Raw genomic sequence first — 26730 nt, 5'->3', positions numbered from 1 at the left:
GACAAAGCTACAGACATATCCAGAAAGAATCCGCATTTTTTTTGCTCTAACATTCCACTTTTCTTTTGTCCCTGCCTTCCATAGAGGATGAGCTGCAGCTACCTTCTGTGCACCATCCTCCTCTTCGTAGCCGTCCTACTCGCTGTCACGGTAACCGGCACCATCCTCTTCATGAACCACAACCAGGCCCCACCCATGTCCGACGGCCCTCCCCACATCTCCACCAATCAGGACGAGGCCAACGCCCTGGTCACTGTGGAGAGGGGCGACGGCTCACGCATCAACATCTTTATTGACCCCAACTGTCCCGACTACAATGGGAACTTCCTGCGCCTGGAGGGGGTGCAGACGTCGCTGCTCCACTCGCTGACCGACCACGACACCGACCTGAAGTCCGTCAAAGGTCAGGACCGGGCGCTGCTAGTCAACCTAGCTGAAGAGGTGGCCAAACTGTCGGCCCACGCTGGTCAGCTGAAGATGGACTACGAGTCTCTGAGACGAGGCCAGGGGAGTCTAGGACAGGACCTGAACACACTGCAGACAGAGCAGGGACGCCTCATACAGGTGAGATACTACACACTACAGACATGTTGCCCAACGTACTGAGACACACTCAACACTAGTCTGGGACAAGAGTCTCAGAGATGAGGACAGGGGATTTTGGGTCAGGACCTGAACACTGCAGACAGAGCAACACTGTAAAATAAATCTAGTTGATTCAAATAATTATCATTTAGTCACAGCCTTTTTTAGTTTACTAAACTTTTCGGTCAAAGTGTTACCTGAACTAAAAAAACTGTTTGGCCCAAACTTGAGAAAATGTTCAATTAGTGCTTTTAACATACAATGTTTTCAAATTACATATTTACATTTTAGTCATTTAGCAGACACTCTTATCCAGAGTGACTTACAGTTAGTGAGTGCATACATGTTTTCATACTGGCCCCCCGTGGGAAACGAACACACAATCCTGGCGTTGCAAGCGCCATGCTCTACCAACTGAGCTACAGGGGACATGTTGTGTATGTTCATTTATACAGTAATTATTATTCAACATGTCCCTTCCTGAGATTTGAACTTATAACCTCGTAATTCACAGGTAAGGACGTGTTACATCATAATTACTGTATAAATGAACACGCACAATGTTAATGTGTGTCAAATATGTACGTTCGAAACATATAATTTTAAAAGCATGGTGGGTGTCCCTAACCAAAGTTTTCTGAACTTGGAGCTAAGTTTGGGCCTAACAAAAATAAGTTCAGGTAAACTATAAAAGACTGTGGAACCAGTTACAAAATAATTATTACACTGAACTAGAATATAAACGCAACATGCAACAATTTCAACGATTTTACTGAATTACAGTTCATATAAGGAAATCAGTCAATATAAATAAATTCATTAGACCCTAATCTATGGATTTCACATGACTGGGCAGGGGCGCAGCCATGGGTGGGCCTGGGAGGGCATAAGTCTACCCACTTGGGAGCCAGGCCCACCCACTGGTGAGCCAAGCCCAGCCAATCAGAATGAGTTTTTCCCCACAAAATGCCTTTATTACAGACATAAATACTCCTCAGTTTCATCAGCTGTCCGGGTGGCTGGTCTCAGGTGAAGAAGCCAGATGTGGAGGTCCTGGGCTGGCGTGGTTACACGTAGTCTGTGGTTGTGAGGCCGGTTGGACGTACTGCCAAATTCTCTAAAACGATGTTGGAGGCAGCTTACTGTAGAGAAATGAACATTCAATTATCTGGCAACAGCTCTGGTGGACATTCCTGCAGTCAGCATGCCAATTGCATACTTCCTCAAAACTTAAGACATCTGTGGCATTGTGTTGTTTGACAGCACAAGGTGCACCTGTGTAATGATCATTCTGTTTAATTAGCTTATTGATATGACACACCTGTCAGGTGGATGGATTATCTTGGCAAAGGAGAAACGCTCACTAACAGTGATGTAAACAAATTTGTACACATAATTTGAGAGAAATAAGCTTTTTGTGGGTATGGACATTTTCTGGGATCCATTATTTTAACTCATGAAATATGTGACCAACACTTGACATGTTGCGTTTAGATTTTTGTTCAGTATAATTGAATCAACTAGATTTGTTTTACATTGAGGGACACCTCATACAGGTGAGATACTGAAAATATTGGTGGACACACTGATACACATTGTCGTGACGTGACTTTCATTATTGTGATGACTATTATTTATCGAATAATTTTTAATTTTATTTATTTAACCTTTATTTAACCAGGTAAGCCAGTTGAGAACAAGTTCTCATTTACAACTGCGACCCGGCCAAGATAAAGCAAAGCAGTGAGATAAAAACAACAACACAGAGTTACATATGGGGTAAACAAAACATAAAGTCAAAAATACTACAGAAAATATATATACAGTGTGTGCAAATGTAGCTAGATTAAATGAATCATGTAACAATTAACTCATTAGGAATTTGGGACACCACGGGAAAAGTTGTTTAATGAGTTACCGTTTCCCGAATTAACTCTAAAGATATCTAGATATCTCTTATTTATTTACTAACTAATTAAAAATTATAACACAAGATACAAACACGTACACGGTATAGATAGGGATTAGAAACTGAATTCAATGAAAACGGGTCCCTAGCGGACTAACACAATATGACACTTGTTACAAAAGATGGCGAGTTAAAGAGAGAGAGAGAGAGAAAGAAAACACTTGGATACACATGGACCTACGCTCATAGTAATCCTAATACTTTGCCCAGAACTGCTGCCCGTTTGGTAAGAAGTAATGCATGTATTTACGAGTTGGAGGTCTTCATCGCATATCTCTGTTGGACCCAGGCCTTCGTGGGAAGGGGTCGATTGGTCTTTCTCTTTCGGATGGCCTTTTAGATGTAAGGCTCTGATTGTCCACAAGAGGTCACAATGTCCTTCTTCTTAGTTGTCTGTTTACTTTCACTCGTTCTGGAAGTGGTCTTCTGAGGACGGCTAATCAGCCGTGTCGATGATCCCCTGTGGGGTAATGAGAGCAGTGTAGTAGACGATGGTTTGAAGAGAGTAACAGGATGGTCCCACTTAAATTCACCTTCTTAGATACAGTACTTAGAACAGCTACTCAGCCGTAGCATTGCTTGTTAGTGGAGGCAACTTTGTCGTCTTCACCCCGTGTTGATTATCAGGGTCGGGACCAAAATGGACAAAAGCTGCAGCTTGAGGTCCATCTAGTCTGATCTGATAATCTCAATCTTTTATGCATTCTGGTAAAGAGGGGCATTTCCGTCATACTGACACGCTCTCTGAGCTCCCTCGTGCGTGGCTAGATACGAGGCAATAGTATTATCATCACTATGATTTTGTAGGAAAACATTGTCTTCCTCCTTGATATTTTCTACCCAAGGTAAAGGATGTAAGCCTGATATCCACAGTGTAAAAGCTCTTCAAGTCACAATGTTTACATTATAACGCCTTTATACAATTTTGAATGGCATCACAACATACACATAAATTTTCCATATTCCATTTCTCATCATTCCCAATGTTTGGATGTTGAAATATAGTGTCCCAATGTTCATTGTTGGATGTTGAAGTTTTTGGACCGCAAAAAGCCTCTGAAACAAAGGCATTCCTTTCACCATACTAGGATGCCAGAGATAGATTCTCCTATCTCTCTAATTTATGGCAGTATTAAGGTGTCAAGATCGGCACAGCCCCCCCGTGGGTAAGAGTGTCTGGTTGTTGTCGGCCATTTGCCAAGCTGATGTGAGGCCTTTGATCCTCACCCAGGGAGAGTCATGACAACATTGACACCCTCCGAGCACCAGTCTAGACTAGGACCTGAACACATTATAGACAGAGCAGGGGTTGCTTATATAGGTGAAATACTGTAGTCAACAGACACTAATAAACAGCCCGATACACACTCTGTGACACACTTGACTTGACACACACTTACGCACACCCTGACATACCTAACACTACTCTGGGGCAGTTCCTGAACACAGCAGGGCAGACTCATACAGGTAAGATACTACACAATACAGTTCAGACAGGGTTTACAGTAGTTAATGTTTGACTCTGTCTGAGGCTTGACTGACAGGCTGTATGACAGGGCTCAGGAAGTGGGTTAGACAGAGTAAGTGTTGACTGACAGTCTCTCCCGTCTACCTAACACACATAGGGCTCTGGTTTGGGATGCAACCTGAGAGTGTGAGATAATGTGTTCTTGTCTAGCTTAAGACACCTATTACCCAGCACTGTGAAAAAATAACTGACAAATGTTCCATATTTTCCTAATAAACACATACATTTGTTCAACTGAGCCTTCATGAAACTACACACAGAATCTACATGTTTTCCCAAAGCTTTCCCTCCTGTACTTCTCTCGTTCTCTCGCTTTTCCCATCTCCATCTTATTCTCTCACAAAGCCATGATTCCCATGCCTGATGACTCAAATTTTCAAAACGCTGCTTTACCTCCAGAGCAAGGAGTTTGGGTAGCCAGGCAAATGATTCCCCAGTACCTCTCTCTTTCCCTCTGTTCGCTACCCCTTTTCTGCTCATTCTCTCATTAACTCACACCAAGAAAACAAGAGAGAATGAAAAAGATAGTGAGGAAGAGAGGGGAAACAGAGAGGACTCATCCTTGAGCAGCCGCTGCAGGAGCCGGTATACTGTGCTATTTAGGAAGTAAAACCAAGACATGGAATAGTGGGAAGCTTCCCAAAACTTTTGGTGTTCTGTTCCTCTGGCTGTTCAAACAGAGCTGGAAAGGCCTTCATTTTATCAAAGCCCACGTTCAAACCAGACCAGGAACACTGAACACAGGCAGTGGATGAAGAAGGGGCAGGAGTTGGTGGGGAGGGGGGGATGATCAAAGCCATGGTTAAAAAAATACAAACAGGAGAGGGCTTTGCGTTGTGAAAGTATCGCTCCCAGCAAGCCCTTTTATTTTAGGAGGAAGAGGGGCTGTGAGGGGAGGTAGCTTAGCAGTTAAGAACATTGGGAAAATAACCGAAAGGTTGCTGGTGTGAATCTCCAAGCCGACTAGGTGAAAAATCTGTCTATGTGACTTTGAGCAAGTTACTTAACCCTAATTGTGCCTGTAAGTTGCTCTGAATAAGAGTGTCTATTAAAATAAAATGTGAGCGTATTGTATCTGTAAGGTAGCAGAGCTGGGAGTCTCAGGGCCATCTTCTCATTTATACTAGCTAACCGAGGAAGGGAAAAAGATCTACAGGAAGGGAAATGCAGATTCTTCCAGTACTGCAAGACAATATGTTTCTATTAAAGTCCCCTATTTACAGTACCTTCAGAAAGCATTCATACCCCTTTACTCAGCGTTTCCCAAACTCGGTCCCCGGGACCCCAAGGGATGCACATTTTGGCTTTTGCCCTAACACTACACAGCTGATTAATTGATCATTTGAATCAGCTGTGTAGTTCTAAGGCAAAAACCAAAGCGTGCACCCCTTGGGGTCCTGAGGACCGAGTTTCGGAAACCCTGCCTTGACTTATTTCACATTTTGTTGTGTTACAGCCTGAATTCAAAATTGATTAAATGTATATTTTCTTCGCACCCATCTACACACAATACACCGTAATGTGTATACATGTTTTTTAGAAATTTTACCACATTTATTGAAAATGAAATACAGAAATATCTTATTTACATAAGTATTCACACACTGAGTCAATACTTTGTAGAATCACCTTTGGCGGTGATTACTGCTTTGAGTTGTCTTGGGTATGTCTGTATCAGCTTTGCACATCTGGATTTGGGGATTTTCGCCCATTCTTCCTGGCAGATTTCCTCAAGCTCTGTTATGGTAGATGGGGAGTGGCGGTGAACAGCAATCTTCAAGTCTTTCCACAGATTTTCAATGGGATTAAAGTCGGGGCTTTGGCTGGGCCACTCAAGGACTTTCACATTCTTGTTCTGAAGACATTACAGCATTGCTTTGGCTGTATGTTTAGGGTCATTGTCCAGTCTAAGGTCGTTTGCACTGAAGCAGGTTCTCATCAAGGATTTTCCTGTATTTGGCTCCATTCATTGTTTCCTCTATCCTTATCCATCTCCCAGTCCCTGCCGCTGAAAAGCATCCCCATAGCATGATGCTGCCATCACCATGGTTTACGGTTGGTGATGAGCTGTGCCTGGTTTTCTCCAGATATAGCGCTTTGCATTAAGGCAAAATAGTTCATTTTGTGTCTCATCAGACCACATAATCTTTTGCCTTATGATCTCAGAGTCTTTCACGTACCTTTTTGCAAAACTCCAGGCATGCTGTCATGTGCTTCCGTCTGGCCAGTCTCCCATAAAGCCCAGATTGCTGAGTTGCTGTAGAGACTGTTGCCCTTCTGGCAGGTTCTCCCATCTCAGCCAAGGAACAATGTAGTTCTGTCAGTGTGGTCATTGGGTTGTTGGTCACCTCCCTGACCAAGGTCCTTCTTGCCCGGTTGTTCAGTTTGGTCGGACAGCAAGATCTAGGCAGAGTCTGGGTAGTTCCATATTTTTAAAATGTCCCAATGATGGAGACCAGTGTGCTCTTGGAAACTTTCAACACTCTAGAAATTGTTTTATACCCTTCCCCAGATACAGTGGGGCAAAAAAGTATTTAGTCAGCCACCAATTGTGCAAGTTCTCCCACTTAAAAAGATGAGAGAGGCCTGTAATTTTCATCATAGGTACACGTCAACTATGACAGACAAATTGAGAAAAAAAAATCCAGAAAATCCCATTGTAGGATTTTTAATGAATTTATTTGCAAATTATGGTGGAAAATAAGTATTTGGTCACCTACAAACAAGCAAGATTTCTGGCTCTCACAGACCTGTAACTTCTTCTTTAAGAGGCTCCTCTGTCCTCCACTCGTTACCTGTATTAATGGCACCTGTTTAAACTTGTTATCAGTATAAAAGACACCTGTCCACAACCTCAAACAGTCACACTCCAAACTTCACAATGGCCAAGACCAAAGAGCTGTCAAAGGACACCAAAAACAAAATTGTAGACCTGCACCAGGCTGGGAAGACTGAATCTGCAACAGGTAAGCAGCTTGGTTTGAAGAAATCAACTGTGGGAGCAATTATTAGGAAATGGAAGACATACAAGACCACTGATAATCTCCCTCGATCTGGGGCTCCATGCAAGATCTCACCCCCGTGGGGTCAAAAATGATCACAAGAACGGTGAGCAAAAATCCCAGAACCACACGGGGGGACCTAGTGAATGACCTGCTGAGAGCTGGGACCAAAGTAACAAAGCCAACCATCAGTAACACACTACGCCGCCAGGGACTCAAATCCTGCAGTGCGAGACGTGTCCCCCTGCTTAAGCCAGTACATGTCCAGGCCCGTCTGAAGTGCATTTGGATGATCCAGAAGAGGATTGGGAGAATGTCATATGGTCAGATGAAACCAAAATATTACTTTTTGGTAAAAACTCAACTCTGTCATGTTTGGAGGACAAAGAATGCTGAGTTGCATCCAAATAACACCATACCTACTGTGAAGCATGGGGTTGGAAACATCATGCTTTGGGGGCTGTTTTTTTCTGCAAAGGGACCAGGACGACTGATCCGTGTAAAGGAAAGAATGAATGGGGCCATGTATCGTGAGATTTTGAGTGAAACCCTCCTTCCATCAGCAAGGGCATTGAAGATGAAACGTGGCTGGGTCTTTCAGCATGACAATGATCCCAAACACACCGCCCGGGCAACGAAGGAGTGGCTTCGTAAGAAGCATTTCAAGGTCCTGGAGTGGCCTAGCCAGTCTCCAGATCTCAACCCCATAGAAAATCTTTGGAGGGAGTTGAAAGTCTGTGTTGCCCAGCGACAGCCCCAAAACATCACTGCTCTAGAGGAGATCTGCATGGAGGAATGGGCCAAAATACCAGCAACAGTGTGTGAAAACCTTGTGAAGACTTACAGAAAACGTTTGACCTGTGTCATTGCCAACAAAGGGTATATAACAAAGTATTGAGAAACTTTTGTTATTGACCAAATACTTATTTTCCACCATCATATGCCAATAAATTCATAAAAAACCTTCAATGTGGATTTTCTGGAAAAAAAATTCTAATTTTGTCTGTCATAGTTGACGTGTACCTATGATGAAAATTACAGGCCTCTCTCATCTTTTTAAGTGGGAGAACTTGCACAATTGGTGGCTGACTAAATACTTTTTTTCCCCACTGTATATGCCTCATCACATGGTATAGTTTCTGCACTGACATGCACTGTCAACTGTGGGACATTATATAGACAGGTGTGTTTCTTTCTAAATCATGCCCAAACAATTGACTTGGCCACAGGTGGGCTCCAATCAAGTTGTAGTGACATCTCAAGGATTATCAAAGGAAATTGTATGTACCTGAGATCAATTTGAAGAACAGCTAAAATAAGCAATGAGTAGGTGTTCTAAAACTTTTGACCGGTACTGTATGTCATCGAGATATGTCTGTATTTCATTTTCAATAAATTTGCAAAAAATGCTAAAAAATGTTTCCAATTTGTCATTATGGGGTATTGTGTGTAGATGGGTGAAATAAAAAATCTATTGAATCCATTCTGAATTCAGGCTGTAACAAAATGTTTAATAAGTCAAGGGGTATGAATACTTTCTGAAGGCAATGTAGGCGACTGAGCGGTTCTGGACCGGTTCCATCTGTTATTTTTGTGTACAGAGCACTCTGTGAACAGTGCAACATCAATTGCTGTGCACTCCGTGAAAGCTCTGGTTGTCCCACTTCACATGCCGCTCTCTGCTCTAAGCTGAGAAACAGTATGTGAAATCGGACTCTTCATTTGCTGATGGAGCAACGCTTCAAATTTTGTGGCCGATCCAGACAAAGGATTGATTTATGCTGGCTGTGAATCTCGGAGCTCTGCTTTCAATACTGTATATGAAATGGGAGAGCCTAGCGGTTGCAGCAAAAGCCGTCTGATCTGATGTTCTCAGATTTAGATTTAGAGCTCTCAACATGAAAGAATCCAAAATCATTTGGTAGAATTTAAACAACATCACTTTCGCTTGGTCACTGTGTGCTTATAGCTGAAGTTGTAATGAGTCAACAGGCATTTGAATGGCGTCTCTGCGTCGCTCAGAGGACGCTGGGCAGAACATTCTCTGTCATCGGTTATATGAAATTATGCCAATTTTGTACTGTCACTAAGTATGATTGTTACTATATTTAGAAAGCATTTCAATCATTTCAAGCCCTATTCTCCCACCTTTGTGGAATAGGAAAAAAATCATATATGATTTTTCATATTTTCATATTTGTATTATATTTTATCACAAATGACGTGCTGTTTGGGGTCCCAATGCAAACATTATCGTATTTGTGAAGATTCTCACTGTATAAAATGTGCAGAATATCTAAGAATGCTGTTTCTGTCTGGCTACAGACCTAGTCTACAAAATACACTGTGTTTCCCATTTCCTTGTCTAAATACTAAAAACATGAAGGACAAACTGAATCTGCAGAGGACAAAATGTTCTTAAGCCCCTCTAAATAATTTGAAATGGTGTTTGGTAAAAAATTATGTCCCTGCAGTTTGAGCTTGGCACAAATCATATCAGCTCCAGCGAAACAGCCCCAGCTCTAGCCATGCAGGACTCAGGCTGTCATCTATTGGCCCGTGGGTCCAGAGTCCTGATTGGCTGACCAGTGGCCCATGGCGCTGCCTGTTCCTGTTGTCCCCCTCGTAGCGGCGAGAGAGAAGGGGGGAGAGGGGAAGAGGGAGAGAGAAAGAAAGAGAGCGTCGAGAGAGTGATAGAGAGATAAACCATAGACAGCGTAGAGAGAGATAAAGGGAGAAAAAGAGAGAGAGTGAGAGGGAAAGAGAGAGAAAGCAGAGAGAAAGCATCTAGAGAAAGAGCTAGACTAAAGAGCGAGACCAAGATGGTAGCGGCGAGCGTGTAGCGGGGGCTAAGTGGAGGTGGCGGCAGCGGAGACGTCTTGGTAGTAGCTCAGTTGGTAGAGCATGGCGTTTGCAACGCCAGGGTTTTGGGTTCGATTCCCACGGGGGGCCAGTATATAAAAAAATATATATATATATATAACTTTTATGCACTCACTCACTGTAAGCCGCTCTGGATAAGAGCGTCTGCTAAATGACTAAAAATTTTAAAATGTTAAATGTAGTAGAGCAGAGCCACAACCATGTGTGATTAATTTCCTCCCTCAGATGAGGACGAACGCAGGCCACTCGCTGCTCTGTGGTTTATGCGCATGCAGACGGTGTTCCTCCCTGACACTTCAGTATGACTGTCTGATCTATGACTGTCTGATCCCTGGCCTGTGTCCAGGGACAAGATTTATGGTGCCACGGTTAGTAATGGCCCTGATTGCATGCAACACGGGGAGCCCCAGGAGAATTGTTCCAACCCGCGACACAGAAAGGAACTTTCCCAGAATGTGTCAGAGGTGTGGGAAGGAGGAAGGATCTGATTGGACAGGGATATAGACCATCTCAAAGTTAGGGTGTGTGTGTCACTTTGATGGACATACTAATTTCTCTGGCTGTCTTTTTCTTACACACACATAGATTGTAGATACAGTTCAACCTCAAGCAATCACTATTTACATGCCCTCGAGCTAGTATTAACTTTTAAAGAGACTTACATCTGATCTCATAACATCCTTGCATAGACAAACAGTAACTCTTTGTTGCACACACATACGCACACACACACACGCAGGCATGCACACGCACGCACACACACACACACACACACACACACACACACGCGCACACACGCACCCACACACACACACACACTTACTTAAACACTGGAGGCATCTAGTGTAGTAAGGGGAGTCTCCTCAGTCCATTGTGGAGCTGCTTTATAAGGCTGTATTGAGAACTAATTGTAAACATTACACTCAGAGGTTCCAAGTATATACAGTCATGGCATTTCAGTCCTGCCACATAAGGACCAGCTGACATCATGTCAGTGATTCTCTCGTTAACACAGGTGAGAGTGTTAACGAGAACAAGGCTGGAGATCACTCTGTCATGCTGATTGAGTTAGAATAACAGACTGGAAGCTTTAAAAGGAGGGCGGTGCGTGAAATCATTGTTCTTCCTCTGTTAACCATGGTTACCTGCAAGGAAACACATGCCGTCATCATTGCTTTGCACAAAAAGGGCTTCACAGGCAAGGATATTGCTGCTAGTAAGATTGCACCTAAATCAACCATTTATCGGATCATCAATAACTTCAAGGAGAGAGCTTCAATTGTTGTGAAGAAGGCTTCAGGGCGCCCAAGAAAGTCCAGCAAGCGCCAGGACCGTCTCTTAAAGTTGATTCAGCTGCGGGATCGGGGCACCATCATTGCAGAGCTTGCGCAGGAATGGCAGCAGGCAGGTGTGAGTGCATCTGCACGCACAATGAGGCGAAGACTTTTGGAGGATGGCCTGGTGTCAAGAAGGGCAGTGAGGAAGCCACTTCTCTCCAGGAAAAACATCAGGGACAGACTGATATTCTGCAAAAGGTACAGGGATTGGACTGCTGAGGACTGGGGTAAAGTCATTTTCTCTGATGAAGCCCCTTTCCGATTGTTTGGGGCATCCGGAAAAAAGCTTGTCCGGAGAAGACAAGGTGAGCGCTACCATCAGTCCTGTGTCATGCCAACAGTAAAGCATCCTGAGACCATTCATGTGTGGGGTTGCTTCTCAGCCAAGGGAGTGGGCTCACTCACAATTTTGCCTAAGAACACAGCCATGAATAAAGAATGGTACCAACACATCCTCCGAAAGCAACTTCTCCCAACCATCCAAGAACAGTTTGGTGATGAACAATGCCTTTTTACAGCATGATGGAGCACCTTGCCATAAGGCAAAAGGGATAACTAAGTGGCTTGGGGAACAAAACATCGACATTTTGGGTCCATGGCCAGGAAACTCCCCAGACCTTAATCCCATTGAGAACTTGTGGTCGATCCTCAAGAGGCGGGTGGACAAACAAAAACCCACAAATTCTGACAAACTCCAAGCTTTGATTATGCAAGAATGGGCTGCCATCAGTCAGGATGTGGCCCAGAAGTGAATTGACAGCATGCCAGGGCGGATTGCAGAGGTCTTGAAAAATAAGGGTCAACACTGCAAATATTGACTCTTTGCATAAACTTAATGTAATTGTCAATAAAAGCCTTTGTAATTATACTTCAGTATACCATAGTAACATCTGACAAAAATATCTAAAAACAGCACATTTTGTGAAGACCAATACTTGTGAAACTTTTGACCACGACTGTATACAGTGTTGTAACAATGTGCAAATAGTTAAAGTAAAAATAGGAAAATAAATAAACATAAATATGGGTTGTATTTACAATGGTGTTTGTTCTTCACTGGTTGCCCTTTTCTTGTGGCAACAGGTCACAAATCTTGCTGCTGTGATGGCACACTGTTGTATTTTACCCAGTAGATAAGGGAGTTAATCAAAATTGGGTTTGTTTTCGAATTCTTTGTGGATCTGTGTAATCTGAGGGAAATATGTGTCTTTAATATGGTCATACATTTGGCAGGAGGTTAGGAAATGCAGCTGTTTCCACCTCATTTTGTGGGCAGTGTGCACATAGCCTGTCTTCTCTTGAGAGCCAGGTCTGCCTATGGCGGCCTTTCTCAATAGTAAGGCTATGCTCACTGAGTCTGTACATAGTCAAAGCTTTCCTTAACCCTCCCGTTGTCCTAGGGTCAAAATGGCCCGCCACTGTGTTGAACCAACTTTATTAAATTTTTATATTTTTGGGATCATTTGTGAGAAGGAGGCAGTGAGACTTTAAAGAAAGTATCACTGCCTCCTTCTCACAAATGATCCCAAAAATATAAAAATTAAATAAAGTTGGTTCAACACAGTGGCGGGTCATTTTGACCCTAGGACAACGGGAGGGTTAAGTTTGGGTCAGTCACAGTGGTCAGGTATTTTGCCACTGTGTACTCTCTGTTTAGGGCCAAATAGCATTCTAGTTTGCTCCGTTTTTTTGTAAATTTTTTCCAATGTGTCAAGGAGTTCTCTTTTGGTTTTCTCATGATTTGGTTGGGTCTAATTGTGTTGTTGTCCTAGGGCTCTGTGGGGTCTGTTTGTGTTTGTGAACAGAGCCCCAGGACCAGCTTGCTTAGGGGACTCTTCTCCAAGTTCATCACTCTGTAGATGATGGCTTTGTTATGGAAGGTTTTTGAATCGCTTCCTTTTAAGTGGTTATAGAATTCAACAGCTCTTTTCTGGATTTTGATAATTAGCGGGTATCGGCCTAATTCTGCTCTGCATGCATTATTTGGTGTTTTTCATTGTACATTTTTGCAGAATTCTGCATGCAATTTGGTGTTTGTCCCATTTAGTGAATTCTTGGTTGGTGAGCGGACCCCAGACCTCACAACCATAAAGGGCAATGGGTTCTATAACTGATTCAAGTATTTTTAGCCAGATCCTAATTGATATGTCAAATTTTATGTTCCTTTTGATGCCATAGAAGGCCCTTCTTGCCTTGTCTCTTAGATCGTTCACAGCTTTGTGGAAGTTACCTGTGGCGCTGATGTTTAGGCCGAGGTATGTATCGTTTTTTGTGTGCTCTAGGGCAATGGTGTCTAGATGGAATTTGTATTTGTGGTCCTGGCAACTGGACCTTTTTTGGAACACCATTATTTTTGTCTTACTGAGATTTACTGTCAGGGCCCAGGTCTGACAGAATCTGTGCAGAAGATCTAGGTGCTCCTTGGTAACAGAAGCACCAGATCATCAGCAAAAAGGAGACATTTGACTTCAGATTCTAGTAGGGTGAAGCCGGGTGGTGCAGACTGTTCTAGTGCCCTCGCCAATTCATTGATATATATGTTGAAGAGGGTGGGGCATAAACTGCGTCCCTGTCTCACCCCACGGCCCTGTGGAAAGAACTGTGTGTGTTTTTTGCCAATTTTAACTGCACACTTGTTGTTTGTGTACATGGATTTTATAATGTTGTATGTTTTTCCCCCAACCCCACTTTCCATCAATTTGTATAGCAGACCCTCATGCCAAATTGAGTCAAATGCTTTTTTGAAATCAACAAAGCATTAGAAGACTTTGCCTTTGTTTTGGGTTGTTTGTTTGTCAATTAGGGTGTGCAGGGTGAATATGTGGTCTGTCCTACGGTAATTTGGTAAAAAGCCAATTTGACATTTGCTCAGTACATTGTTTCACTGAGGAAATGAACTAGTCTGCTGGTAATGATAATGCAGAGGATTTTCACAAGGTTGCTGTTGACGCATATCCATCGGTAGTTATTGGGGTCAAATTTTTCTCCACTTTTGTGGATTGGGGTGATCAGTCCTTGGTTCCAAATATTGGGGTAGATGCAAGAGCTAAGATGTTAAAGAGTTTAAGTATAGCCAATTGGAATTTGTGTTCTGTATATTTTATCATTTCATTGAGGATACCGTCAACACCACAGGCCTTTTTGGGTTGGAAGGTTTGTATTTTGTCCTGTAGTTCATTCAATGTAATTGGAGAATCCAGTGGGTTCTGGTAGTCTTTAATTGTTGATTTTAAGATTTGCATTTGATCATGTGTATTTTTTTGCTCTTTGTTCTTTATTATAGGGCCAAAAAGATTGGAGAAGTGGTTTACCCATACATCTCTGTTTTGGTTAGATAGCTCTTCGTGTTGTTGTTTGTTTAGTGATTTCCAATTTTCCCAGAAGTGGTTAGATTCTATGGTTTCTTCAATTACATTGAGCTGATTTCTGACATGCTGTTCCTTCTTTTTCCATAGTGTATTTCTGTATTGTTTTATTGATTCACCGTAGTGAAAGCGTAGGCTCAGGTTTTCTGGGTCTCTATGTTTTTGGTTGGATAGGTTTCTCAATTTCTTTCTTAGGTTTTTGCATTCTTCATCAAACCATTTGTCATTGTTGTTACTTTTCTTCAGTTTTCTGTTAGAGATTTTTTGATTTGATAGGGAAGCTGAGAGGTAAAATATACTGTTTAGGTTTTCTACTGCCAAGTTTACACCTTCACTATTACAGTGGAACGTTTTGTCCTGGAAGTTGTCTAAAAGGGATTGAATTAGTTGTTACCTAATTGTTTTTTGGTAGGTTTCAACACTACTTTCCTTCCATCTACAGCATTTCTTAACATTATTCAGTTCCTTTGGCTTTGATGCCTCATGATTGAGTATTGCTCTGTTCAAGTGGACTTTGATTTTGCTGTGGTCTGATAGGGGTGTCAGTGGGCTGACTGTGAACGCTCTGAGAGACTCTGGGTTGAGGTCCGTGATAAAGTAGTTTACAGTACTACTGCCAAGAGATGAGCTATAGGTGTACCTACTATAGGAGTCCCCTCAAAGCCTACCATTGACTATGTACATACCCAGCGTGTGACAGAGCTGCAGGAGTTGTGACCCGTTTTTGTTGGTTATGTTGTCGTAGTTGTGCCTAGGGGGACATATGGGGGAGGGAATGCTGTCACCTCCAGGTAGGTGTTTGTCCCCCTGTGTGCTGAGGGTGTCAGGTTCTTGACCAGTTCTGGCATTTAGGTCGCCACAGACTAGTACATGTCCCTGGGTCTGGAAATGATTGAGTGGGGGACATGGCGTGGGTAGGAGGGGCATAGGTCTGATCTGAGGGGGCCTAAATGGGGAGTGGGCATGGTTGATTTGGGGGGGTGGTTTTTTGGGTTGGGTTGGGGGTGTGGCTGTGCCTGGTGGTGCTGTGGTCTGGATGTAGGTTCTCTCGGCGGGGGTCCTCTATGTGTAGGTCCGGGTGGGGGGGGTCACGCAGGTCTGGGAGAGAGTCTCGCTGGTCTGGGCGGGGTGTCTGTTGATCTGTTGCTCCTGTGTGAGGTATTGGGTCTGTGCGGTTGAGGACGATATCCTTTAGGGTCCGGGCGAAGGTGGGTACTGCTGCCTTGTATAGGTGGACCTGGTCCTCTCTCTCACCCCCCCCTTCTCTCTCCCTCTACTCTCACACATAGAACTCAATGAAATCAGAGAATTTGGTGACTCATCCTATCATTCACTCGCAACGATGCACTCTTAGACACACATGCTGGCTCACACACATACGCACGCACGCACACACACACACACACACTCACACACACACACACACACACACACACACACACACACACACACACACACACACACACACACACACACACACACACACACACACACACACACACACACACACACACACACACACACACACACACACACACACACAGATACACGCTAGGTATACAGAAGCACATACAAAACCACAATTCCCTGTGCTCCCTCTCTCCTCAGCGTAAAATGGGTCATATCTTTGGTGGGTGTGTAGAGACCCTGTGCCCGTGTAACGTGATTTCAGCAGTGCCCGGTGTGTGTGTGTGTGTGTGTGTGTGTGTGTGTGTGTTGTGGTTATTGAGGCCAGTGGAGGGCCTGTGGGTTTCTCTACTGTAATGCTGTTAACACACCAGGCTATAGCTGACTCCATGGACACTGCCTCAGACTCACAGGAGTCTGAGACATTTATCTGTGGCTTTTTGCAGGGGCAGTGGTGTGTGTATGTGCGCGTGCGTGTGCATGTGCGTATGTGTTCGTATGTGTGTGTGTGTGTGAGTGTGTGTGTGTGTGTGTGTGTGTGTGTGTGTGTGTGTGTGTGTGTGTGTGTGTGTGTGTGTGTGTGTGTGTGTGTGTGTGTGTGTGTGTGTGTGTGTGTGTGTGTGTGTGTGTGTCCAACAGCAGGCGGTATAGCCGCTGGACAAGGTAGAAACAGGAACAGTTAGAGAGGTTTGTTGTTCTATTCTCTGCTGGCAACCCCATTTATCAATCCAATGGGCTCTGGCTCTTTTCTCTAAACCAATCAGGGGGCAACATGCTGGGGATATTGGCTTAGATCAGAGGTACACAGGTTTGGTCCATGGTGTAGGCAATATACAACCAATCAGTAAATCAGGTGCTGGTCAGGGAGAAATTAAAACCAGCAGGACTCAAGGGCCTGTTATGCACCGCTTGCTTAAACACAGTCTTTTTGTGGCCTATTGAGCCTGATTCACACTATAGGGCCAATTTGGTCTGGGCACAGCAAGCCACGCTGGGTTGTACTAGGCTTGGTGGGTTACACATCCACCACATTGTCTGGAACAGTGCTGGAAAGAACAAAGTGAAAAGGAAACATGCGGGCCTGCACAGTACGGATCAGGTCAGCCCTATAGTGTGAATCAGGCATTGGAGTTCTGCTCAGGGTGGAGAAATGTTTCTGGACCACAGTGGTGGATATTTCTACATTTGCATACTTAGTTAGTCATTAAGAATTGTCAACTAATAGTGAATACCTGCAGAACATAGACTACATGTAGGAATAGGTACAAATCCTATCTCTCCTTCCTATATGTCTCATTCTATCTCTCTCTACCCCTCATTTAGGACTGTGCCTATCCCAATACAAATGATAATACAAATTGTTGTTAACTAATGGTTAATACTGTGTATTGCAGCTGCTGTCCGAGAGCCAGATCAACATGGTGAAGGTGGTGAACTCTGTGAGCGATGCTCTCAACTCCATGCAGAAGGAGACGGGAGGACTGAAGGCTCGTGTCAAGGCTGACCTACAGCGGGCACCGGTCAGAGGCGCTCGCCTCAAAGGCTGTGCCAACGGTAAGTCTCTTAACTTTCTGTCTTTGTGTGTGTGTTTGTGTGTGTCAGTGGAGGCTGCTGAGGGGAGGACAGCTCATAATAATGGCTGGAACGGTGCGAATGGAATGGCCTCAAACCATGTGTTTGATGTATTTGATACCATTCCACTGATTCCGCTCCAGCCATTACCACAAGCCCGTCCTCCCTAATTAAGGTGCCACCAACCTCCTATGGTGTGTGTGTGTGTGTCTTTCTGGCTGGCTGGCTGGATGGCTGGCTGCATGGCTGGCTGGCTGAACGTCTGGATGGTTGACTGGATGGCTGGCTGTCTGTCTGTCCTTCATGTGTATGTCTATGTGTGTGTGTCTCTGTCTTCGTATGTGTCAGTCTGTCCTGTATATGTACAATATTTATCTCTATCTGTGTATTATTCAATAGTCTGCCAGTGGTAAATATTAATATTACCTCAGGACCCTTGGTGCTAGTGTTGAATGTATGAGTGTTGAATATACAGCATGTACATATATGAGTAGTGACTGGTGTGTTTGTTGAGGTGTGTTGCTCAGAGTGAGAGCCTGAGAAAGCCTGAGGCGTGGTCCCTGAAGGAAGCTTCAGTCAAACCTAAAAGACCCGAGGGGAGTCTCCCTCTAGCAGCCAACCATGGAATACACTGCGGCTGACACTTACATACCACACACACACACACACACACACACACACACTCACTCACTCACTCACTCACTCACTCACTCACTCACTCACTCACTCACTCACTCACTCACTCACTCACTCACTCACTCACTCACTCACTCACTCACTCACTCACTCACTCACTCACTCTCACTCACTCTCACTCACACTAACACACTCCGATGGTAATGCCACCAGAGAGAGAGAGAGAGAGCCCCAGGTTACCATGAATGTTTTACACACATAGGGACTGCATGAAAATCTTTTATATGATTCAATGCCAACTGTTCAATACCAATATTTAAATTTGCAACCTATTTCTTTCAACACTCAACTTACTTTTCTCCTTTGGTTAAACCTAATAACATAAAAACAAACTATTATATATATAGAACCCATTTTTTCATGTTGTACCAATTAGATTTTTCACTTTGGAATTATCTCTCCAAATGTAATCAATTGGTTTACAAGCAATTCAATGAATTTCCTCTTAACCAAGATGATTCCATTAAATGAAGTAATGACTGCAAATACCTTCTTCACTTAATACTTCCACATTAACTTGTTATAACCTAAAATGACCATCTCTTCAATAAAACCCTTTTCAGGAAGTTTTAGTGTCACATTACTTACACTGATAATATTTATTGTTCAATGTAAAATGTGCACACAAAGGCATTAAAAAATTAAACAGAACAAATTGCCTGGAATGAAATTCACTCTCATGGGTGGTCAAGAAGAACAAACATATAGCCACGCCCCCAATAGGCCATGCCTCCAACTCTTCTGATAGGCTGCCGCCACTACGTTGCACCCACCACTGTCTAATGAGAATGTGCACGTGTTGAAAGCAATTTAGAAGCTTTCATTCAATAAAATAAATCACATTGATCTGTCAAAGTCGTTATTTGATTTCAGAAGTGTAATTGTGGATAATTCCAACCACAAAAAGCACTTCAGATGAACAACTGTGCCGTCCAACTTTTTAAAGTGTACGTGAGTGGAGGAGCATAGCCTACTGGCAGCACAGAGCATCGCCCTGGCTGCATGTCTATGAAACTTCTACATAGACATTACACTAGCATTTTGTTATTTGGTTTTTACAAGCCTAAAAAAATATAGATTGTCTGTAAGAAAAGCAACTTTGCTAGTGACTCTGAGGTTGATAGTCATTTGGATAAAAGCATCTGCTAAATGGCATATATTATATACTTATTAAATCTTATAAAATTTAAACAACAAGTTCCAAAAAAAAAACAATTTCAGGAGCAAACATTTGCCAAATGTATGTACACACAGGAAGCTATGGTTCACCAGGCTCATAGCAGGGGGTGGAGGGGGACGAGGGACGACAGATGGCTAAGGGAAGTCTCTAAAGTGTATTCTCTTCAAAAGTATAACGTTTGGCCCTGTTTGGACCCACACTATCCCCTCACATACCCAAAACCTGCTGATCCCTCTGTCACACAAATACTACCTGTATACCTAATCCTCCTCCCACTGTCTATCTCTCTGTCTGTCTGCTTTTTGTTTCTCATCTTCTCTTTCTCTTTTTCTCTTCCCTTCTGCGTCTCTCTCTCTCTCTCTCTCTGTCTGTCTCTTTCTCCCTCTCTATAGGCTCTCGTCCTCGTGACTGTGGCGATCTGTATGCTAACGGGCAGAGGGAGGATGGTATCTACTCTGTGTTTCCCACTCACTACCCCTCCGGCTTCCAGGTCTACTGTGACATGACCACGGATGGAGGGGGCTGGACGGTGAGTCATACTGTACACACACACACGCTCAAGACAACCACACACACATTCAGAGGCACACACATAGAGGCACACAGACATTCAGAGGCTCACACACGCACACGCGCACACACACCAACACACACACACAGAGGAACACATACAGGGAGAAACACACACTCACATGACACACACTCATGAGTGGGACGGTCAGGTGTCTGCATTAGAATAGAAGAAACACAGCCATTTGTATCCTCAAGCACTCCAACAGTTTTCTTATTCATCCACAATGGACACTGTCTCTCTCCTCTTTCTCTCCTCCTCCTCTGCACTTGTATTGGGTTGGTAATCAAAATGAAAAACTCCTAAGACTTGGACTTGACTGCCCTTGACTTGACTCCTCCTCCTCTGCACTTGGACTTGACTGGACTTGACTGCCCTTGACCAGCACAAAAACATCCTGTGGCGTACAGCATTAGCAACAAATAGCCCCCGCGATATGCAACTTTTCAGGGAAGTTAGGAACCAATATACACAAGCAGTCAGGAAAGCAAAGGCCAACTTTTTCAAACAGAAATTTGCATCCTGTAGCACTAACTCCAAAAAGTTTTGGGACACTGTAAAGTCCATGGAGAATAAGAGCACTTCCTCCCAGCTGCCCACTGCACTGAGGCTAGGAAACACTATCACCACCACCTCTATCCATCTACGTACTAGATAGAGAGAGAGAGAGAAAGAGAAAGAGAAAGAGAAAGAGAAAGAGAAAGAGAAAGAGAAAGAGAAAGAGAAAGAGAAAGAGAAAGAGAGAGAGAGAGAGAGAGAGAGAGAGAGAGAGAGAGAGAGAGAGAGAGAGAGAGAGAGAGAGAGAGAGAGAGAGAGAGAGAGAGAGAGAGAGAGAGAGAGAGAGAGAGAGAGAGAGAGAGAGAGAGAGAGAGAGAGAGAGAGAGAGAGAGAGAGAGAGAGAGAGAGAGAGAGAGAGAGAGAGAGAGAGAGAGAGAGAGAGAGAGAGAGAGAGAGAGGGAGATAATTGAATAGGGAGATTGAGAGATTGAGAGCGTCTATTAGGTAGATATGAGAAGGTATATACAGTTGAAGTCGTTAGTTTACATACACCTTAGCAAAACACATTTAAACTCAGTTTTTCACAATTCCTGACATTTAATTCTAGTAAATATTCCCTGTCTTAGGTCAGTTAGGATCACTACTTTATTTTAAGAACGTGGAATGTCAGAATAATAGTAGAGATAATGATTTATTTCAGCTTTTATTTCTTTCATCACATTCCCAGTGGGTCAGAAGATTACATACACTCAATTAGTATTTGATAGCATTGCCTTTAAATTGTTTAACTTGGGTCAAACGTTTCGGGTAGCTTTCCACAAGCTTCCCACAATAAGTTTGGTGAATTTTGGCCCATTCCTCCTGACAGAGCTGGTGTAAGGTTTGTAGGCCTCCTTGCTCGCACACGCTTTTTCAGTTCTGCCCACTAATTTTCTATAGGATTGAGGTCAGGGCTTTGTGATGGTCACTCCAATACCTTGACTTTGTTGTCCTTTTTGCCACAACTTTGGAAGTATGCTTGCGGCCAAGCTTTAACTTCCTGACTGATGTCTTGAGATATTGCTTCAATATATCCACATAATTGTCCTTCCTCATGATGCCATCTATTTTGTGAAGTGCACCAGTCCCTCCTGCAGCAAAGCACCCCCACATCATGATGCTGCCACCCCCGTGCATCACGGTTGGGATGGTGTTCTTCGGCTTGCAAGCCCCCCCCTTTTTCCTCCAAACATAACGATGGTCATTATGGCCAAACAGTTCTATTTTTGTTTCATGCACAAAGTAGATGTCCTAACCGACTTGCCAAAACTATAGTTTGTTAACAAGAAATGTGTTGAGTGGTTGAAAAACGAGTTTTAATGACTCCAACCTAAGTGTATGTATACTTCCGACTTCAACTGTATAGAGAAATGGGGAGGGATTACACAGGCTGTGGGTCCTTGTGTCACAGTAAGCATAGACTTATCTGTCCCAAAACAAATGTAGTATGACAGACAACTCAGCACTTCACTCAATAGTTTATAACCAGATAGACATACCCAGCCGCAGATTTAAATGTACAACCCAATTTGCCACTGTGAGACTATCAAAGACACATTGTTCTGCTTGTTGCGACACTAGAATGCTAAGTTGTTTATTTTCAGGGGTACGAGACTTGTCGTCCTGTGATAGGCTTTTGATAAGGATGTGATATCCAAATACAGCAGGATATGATTAAGTTAGAATGGAATTGAATGTTTAGTTGTTTGTTGTCGAAGGGAAGACACTTGTCTCCCTTTCATATAGGTTTTTGTTAAGGATTTGATATCCAAATACAGTAGGATATGATTAGGATAGGACATAATTAAGTGTTAGGTTGTTTGTGTTTTGGGGAGCTGTTTGGTATTAATCGATCAAACACTCTTGTGTAGCTGGGTCTAAACAGTTGCTGTTTTGTGAGATGAAATCTTTGGACAGCTATCCCACATAGAGGATTAGAATGGTAGAGACAGAGAGGTGAACAAACACTGTCACAGAGCTACTAGATCTGAAAACACTGGCTACATCCCAAATGCACTACATCCCTATGTGGTGCGCTACTTTTGACATGGGCCCATAAGGCTCTGGTCAAAAGTATTGCACTTTATAGGGAATAGGGTGGCATTTGGGACACAATCACTGTCACATAACTACTACATCTAAAAAGCTGTCACAGAAACACTAGATCTATATGGGAGACATAAGCCACGTTCATCTAGCTTTACTGTGTGTGCGTGTTTGTGTGTGTGTGTTTGTGTGTGTGTGTGTGTGTTTGTGTGTGTGTGTGAGTGTGCCTATGCGTGTGTTTGTGTACTTTTGTATTTTCTTTATGTGTGTCCTGTTAATATTAGTGTATGTGTGTGTAGTTTATCCGGTTCAGTGTGTGTATGCAGTGTGTCAGTGCGGTGTAGTGACCATTTTTCTCTCTGTTCTAAGCTGTATTGGTCCTTAGGGAGATGAGAGTGGAGCTCTTATAGGGAAATAATAGTTTATCTGCTTTATATATCATCTGTAGCCTACAGCACTTTGGCTGGTCCCACACACTTACTAAACACACACACACACACACACACACACACACACACACACACACACACACACACACAGACAGACACACACACACACACACAGCTGGCCCTATTGTCCACCATCACAGAGAGACTGTGCTGTCTGAGTTAGTCCCTTAACCAATAACCTTCTCAGCTCTGCCAAACACAGACTCTGCTCTACTCAAGTGAATGACAGACACACAGTGTGTGTGTGTGTGTGTGTGTGTGTGTGTGTGTGTGTGTGTGTGTGTGTGTGTGTGTGTGTGTGTGTCACTGTCAGCGAGCGTGACCTACACAAGCAAGGTCATAGCCTCCTATCATCTGATATAGAGAGAGCGAGACAGTGTGACGGAGTGCTTGATACAGCATGATGGAGTACAGCCAACCATCAGTCTGTATCTGGGTGTGTATCTTTCCATGTTGGTGTGTTTGTGTGTGTGTGTGTGTGTGTGTGTGTGTGTGTGTGTGTGTGTGTGTGTGTGTGTGTGTGTGTGTGTGTGTGTGTGTGTGTGTGTGTGTGTGTGTGTGTGTGTGTGTGTGTTTGTGTGCTCATGCATGGGTGGGTGGGTGTGTGCATGCCTGCGTGTGCGTGCGTGTGTGTGTCAATCACTGTCAGCAAGTCTGCCTTACACAGTCTTCGTGCAATATGTGTATAAACTTGGTTGTTCAATTTACCACATATATGTCTCTTTGTATGCTGTTCTTCGTATGAACATTTAAATAATCAACTCATTCTAAATTTGCTGTCACAGCCTTATTGCTGAGACCTTAACAGACCTTAACAGACAGCATCTCATCTCCTGTCTGTCTGTATATTCGTAATGGTTAACACCTCCGGGTCATTAACAGCTCAGAGGTGTGATCCAACGAGAATTAGGACTATAGCAGGTACAGAGACACGGGGGCTTGCATAAGGAATGAGTCATATGCTGCCATTCACTTAAACAGAGCAGCCCTACTGAGACTAGTACACACACAGAGAGAGGGGGGTGAAGAGAAAGAGAGAGAGAGGGAGGGAGAGGGAGAGAAGAAATAAGAATATCTACAGAGAAGGAAGGTAGGGATCTCTAGAGAGAAAGAGACAGAGTAGAGAGAATGAAGTTCTGGAGGGGACTTGGGGAGGCTCTAGTCTACAGCAATACAAAGAGAGAGGACATGGCGCATACGTTTTGAATCAACTCCAGTATTGAAATCCTAGGGCCTTTTGCATCACACCTTCTAACCATGTTCCAGTATTCAGCACGGCTCAAAACATCACTCTCCTTAACACTACGAAAATGTTAGCACCCATGTCCTCCACATAAGTCAGTTAAAATATGGCTTTTCTCCCGGAGCTGCAGAAGTGCATTGTTATGGTGACCTTTTCCACAGAGCTGGTTAGCGCTGGTGATTGAATAGGGCTCTCCATCTTGTGATAAGGTCAGGCCAGTCTGCTGTGTGATAGTGCTGGGAGTAGAGAGTGGGAGAGGGAGCTTGGAGGTGTCCCAAATGGCTGTGTTCCCTACATAGTACACTACTTTTGATCTGGGCCCATATGGCTCTTGTCAAAAGTAGTGCACAATGTAGGGTATAGGGTGCCATTTAAAGTAATGTCACATTGTATAGGCTAACTACCTCCCTAGTGTTTAGTATTAGAGAGATGTTAGCACGAGAGGAGATGCGCTGTGCGTTCAGCCACATCAGCCTTCTATCATTTCTGTGTTCACATCTTTATGTCCACGTTCAAGTTCAGTGGAGAACACAGGAGATTGATGGTGTACAATAGGTGTGTGTGTGTGTGTGAGTGCGTGTGTGTGTGTGTGCAAGTGTGTGTGCTTCCTACCATCACAGCTTTATGTAATGGACATTTGGGGATGATTTATAGCTGGGGGCTGTGATGGCCAATCCATTCTTCCCGTCTACCGACCGCACGGCCAGAAAATGTGAAAACAATAAACTTTTCCCCACCATTTCCCACAAGAAAATAAACTATTGTCACATTCCTCTGCAAGATTCACTATCAAAACACTCACACTTCACAGCCAGCAAACAAGCTGCAAGGTATCCAGTGGAATGTCTCACTCTTCAAAATAAGGATTTACTACTTACCTTTCTTTTTTGTAATACAAACATACAGTATTTCTCAGGGTTGCACAGTTACAAAGTATCTATCTGTGTGAAATATGTTGTCATGAATTCTAAATAGGTCTATCTATTATTCCTATAGTAGTGACATACTTGCTTCAGCCCTGGTTTCTCAGGAGAGAACATGACAGAGGAAAAGGGAATATTGTCGTCCTTCAAGGTTTGACACTTTTTACCTCATTACCATCTTTAGAGAGAGAGAGCGAGAGAGAGAGAGAGAGAGAGAGAGAGAGAGAGAGAGAGAGAGAGAGAGAGAGAGAGAGAGAGAGAGAGAGAGAGAGAGAGAGAGAGAGAGAGATGGAGAGAGAGAGAGGGGGGGGAGAGAGAGAGAGAGAGAGAGAGGAGAGAGAGAGAGAGAGAGAGAGAGAGAGAGAGAGAGAGAGAGAGAGAGAGAGAGAGAGAGAGAGAGAGAGAGAGAGAGAGAGAGAGAGAGAGAGAGAGAGAGAGAGAGAGAGAGAGAGAGAGAGAGAGAGAGAGAGAGAGAGAGAGAGAGAGGGGGGTGGTGGACGACAAGGATGGGGAAGATATAAGAGAAGGAGTGAGAGGTAAAAGAGGACTACAGAGGAGAGAAAGAGAGAGAAAGAGAAAAGGAGAGTGAGAGGTTTGAGCTGGTGAAGGGAATGTAGAAGGCTCTCTGGGGTAATTGCCGCATTATTTCTCCTTTCTCTCATGCGACAGATCAGGGAGACAGAGAGCCACAGAGGCATCGAGAGGCCTGTCTGTCTCAGAACCTGTATGTTAGGAAGATGGTGACGGATAAAATACACTCCGTTAGACCAGGGTGGGAGAGAAGACCTGTCACATCTACCTCTCCCCGCTTTTCCTCTTCTCTCTCTCTACCTTCCCTCTCTCTCCTCTCAGCTTCTCTCCCTTTTTTGCTTTTTTATTGCTTTTCTATCTCTCCCTGTCTCAATCTCACAGCCCTGCTTGGTCCTTCTCTTTCACTCTTTTAAATATTTTTCTATCCACATTTATTTTGCTGTCTTCATGTCCTTCCCCTCCATTTCCCTCTCTCTCCTTCCCTCCATCTCCCTCTCTCTCTCTCTCTCTCTCTCTCTCTCTCTCTCTCTCTCGCTCTCTTTCTATCAATCTCACTCTCTCTTTAGTGTTCTCTGTGTGAAGTGTGCAGTGTGAAGGGTGGAGGGTGTTAGACAGTGTGATGTGTTTAGGGACAGACATGTATCAGTCAGGAAATGGTGCCCACGGCCGGCCCGCTCAATAGGTAGCATAATGCGGTCACCTATGGCAGCCACCTATGGCAGCACATTGACGAGGGGCGGCATTTTCTAAGCAAAATGGACCAAGACGCACCTCCAACAACAGCACATAATTCTGCCCAAAATCAATGACAATTTCTGTCAACCAGTGGCATATGGGCTTTTTAGGTGAGCGCTGATGATGAGCAGTGCCCACTTTGTCAAAGGTGCAAAATATTTTGCTTGTCCA

General features: G+C 43.7%; 1 protein-coding gene across 2 annotated transcripts in view; it reads left to right on the top strand.

Annotated features, from left to right (window-relative positions):
* The window catches only part of LOC121541498 (fibrinogen C domain-containing protein 1-like), a 218481-nt gene that overhangs the window by 70811 nt on the left and 120940 nt on the right, over nucleotides 1–26730 (top strand). For both annotated transcript variants that reach the window (XM_041850556.2, XM_041850555.2), the window contains 3 exons: nucleotides 85–564; nucleotides 17471–17630; nucleotides 19917–20053. In XM_041850556.2, coding sequence (XP_041706490.1) covers nucleotides 85–564; nucleotides 17471–17630; nucleotides 19917–20053 — 777 coding nt within the window. The remainder of the gene's footprint in view (nucleotides 1–84; nucleotides 565–17470; nucleotides 17631–19916; nucleotides 20054–26730) is intronic.

This window comes from Coregonus clupeaformis, chromosome 27 (assembly GCF_020615455.1).
Source record: "Coregonus clupeaformis isolate EN_2021a chromosome 27, ASM2061545v1, whole genome shotgun sequence".
NCBI classification, from domain to species: Eukaryota; Metazoa; Chordata; class Actinopteri; order Salmoniformes; family Salmonidae; genus Coregonus; species Coregonus clupeaformis.
Note: the sequence above shows the minus strand (reverse complement) of the source record. Positions and strands in the feature narration are given on the sequence as shown.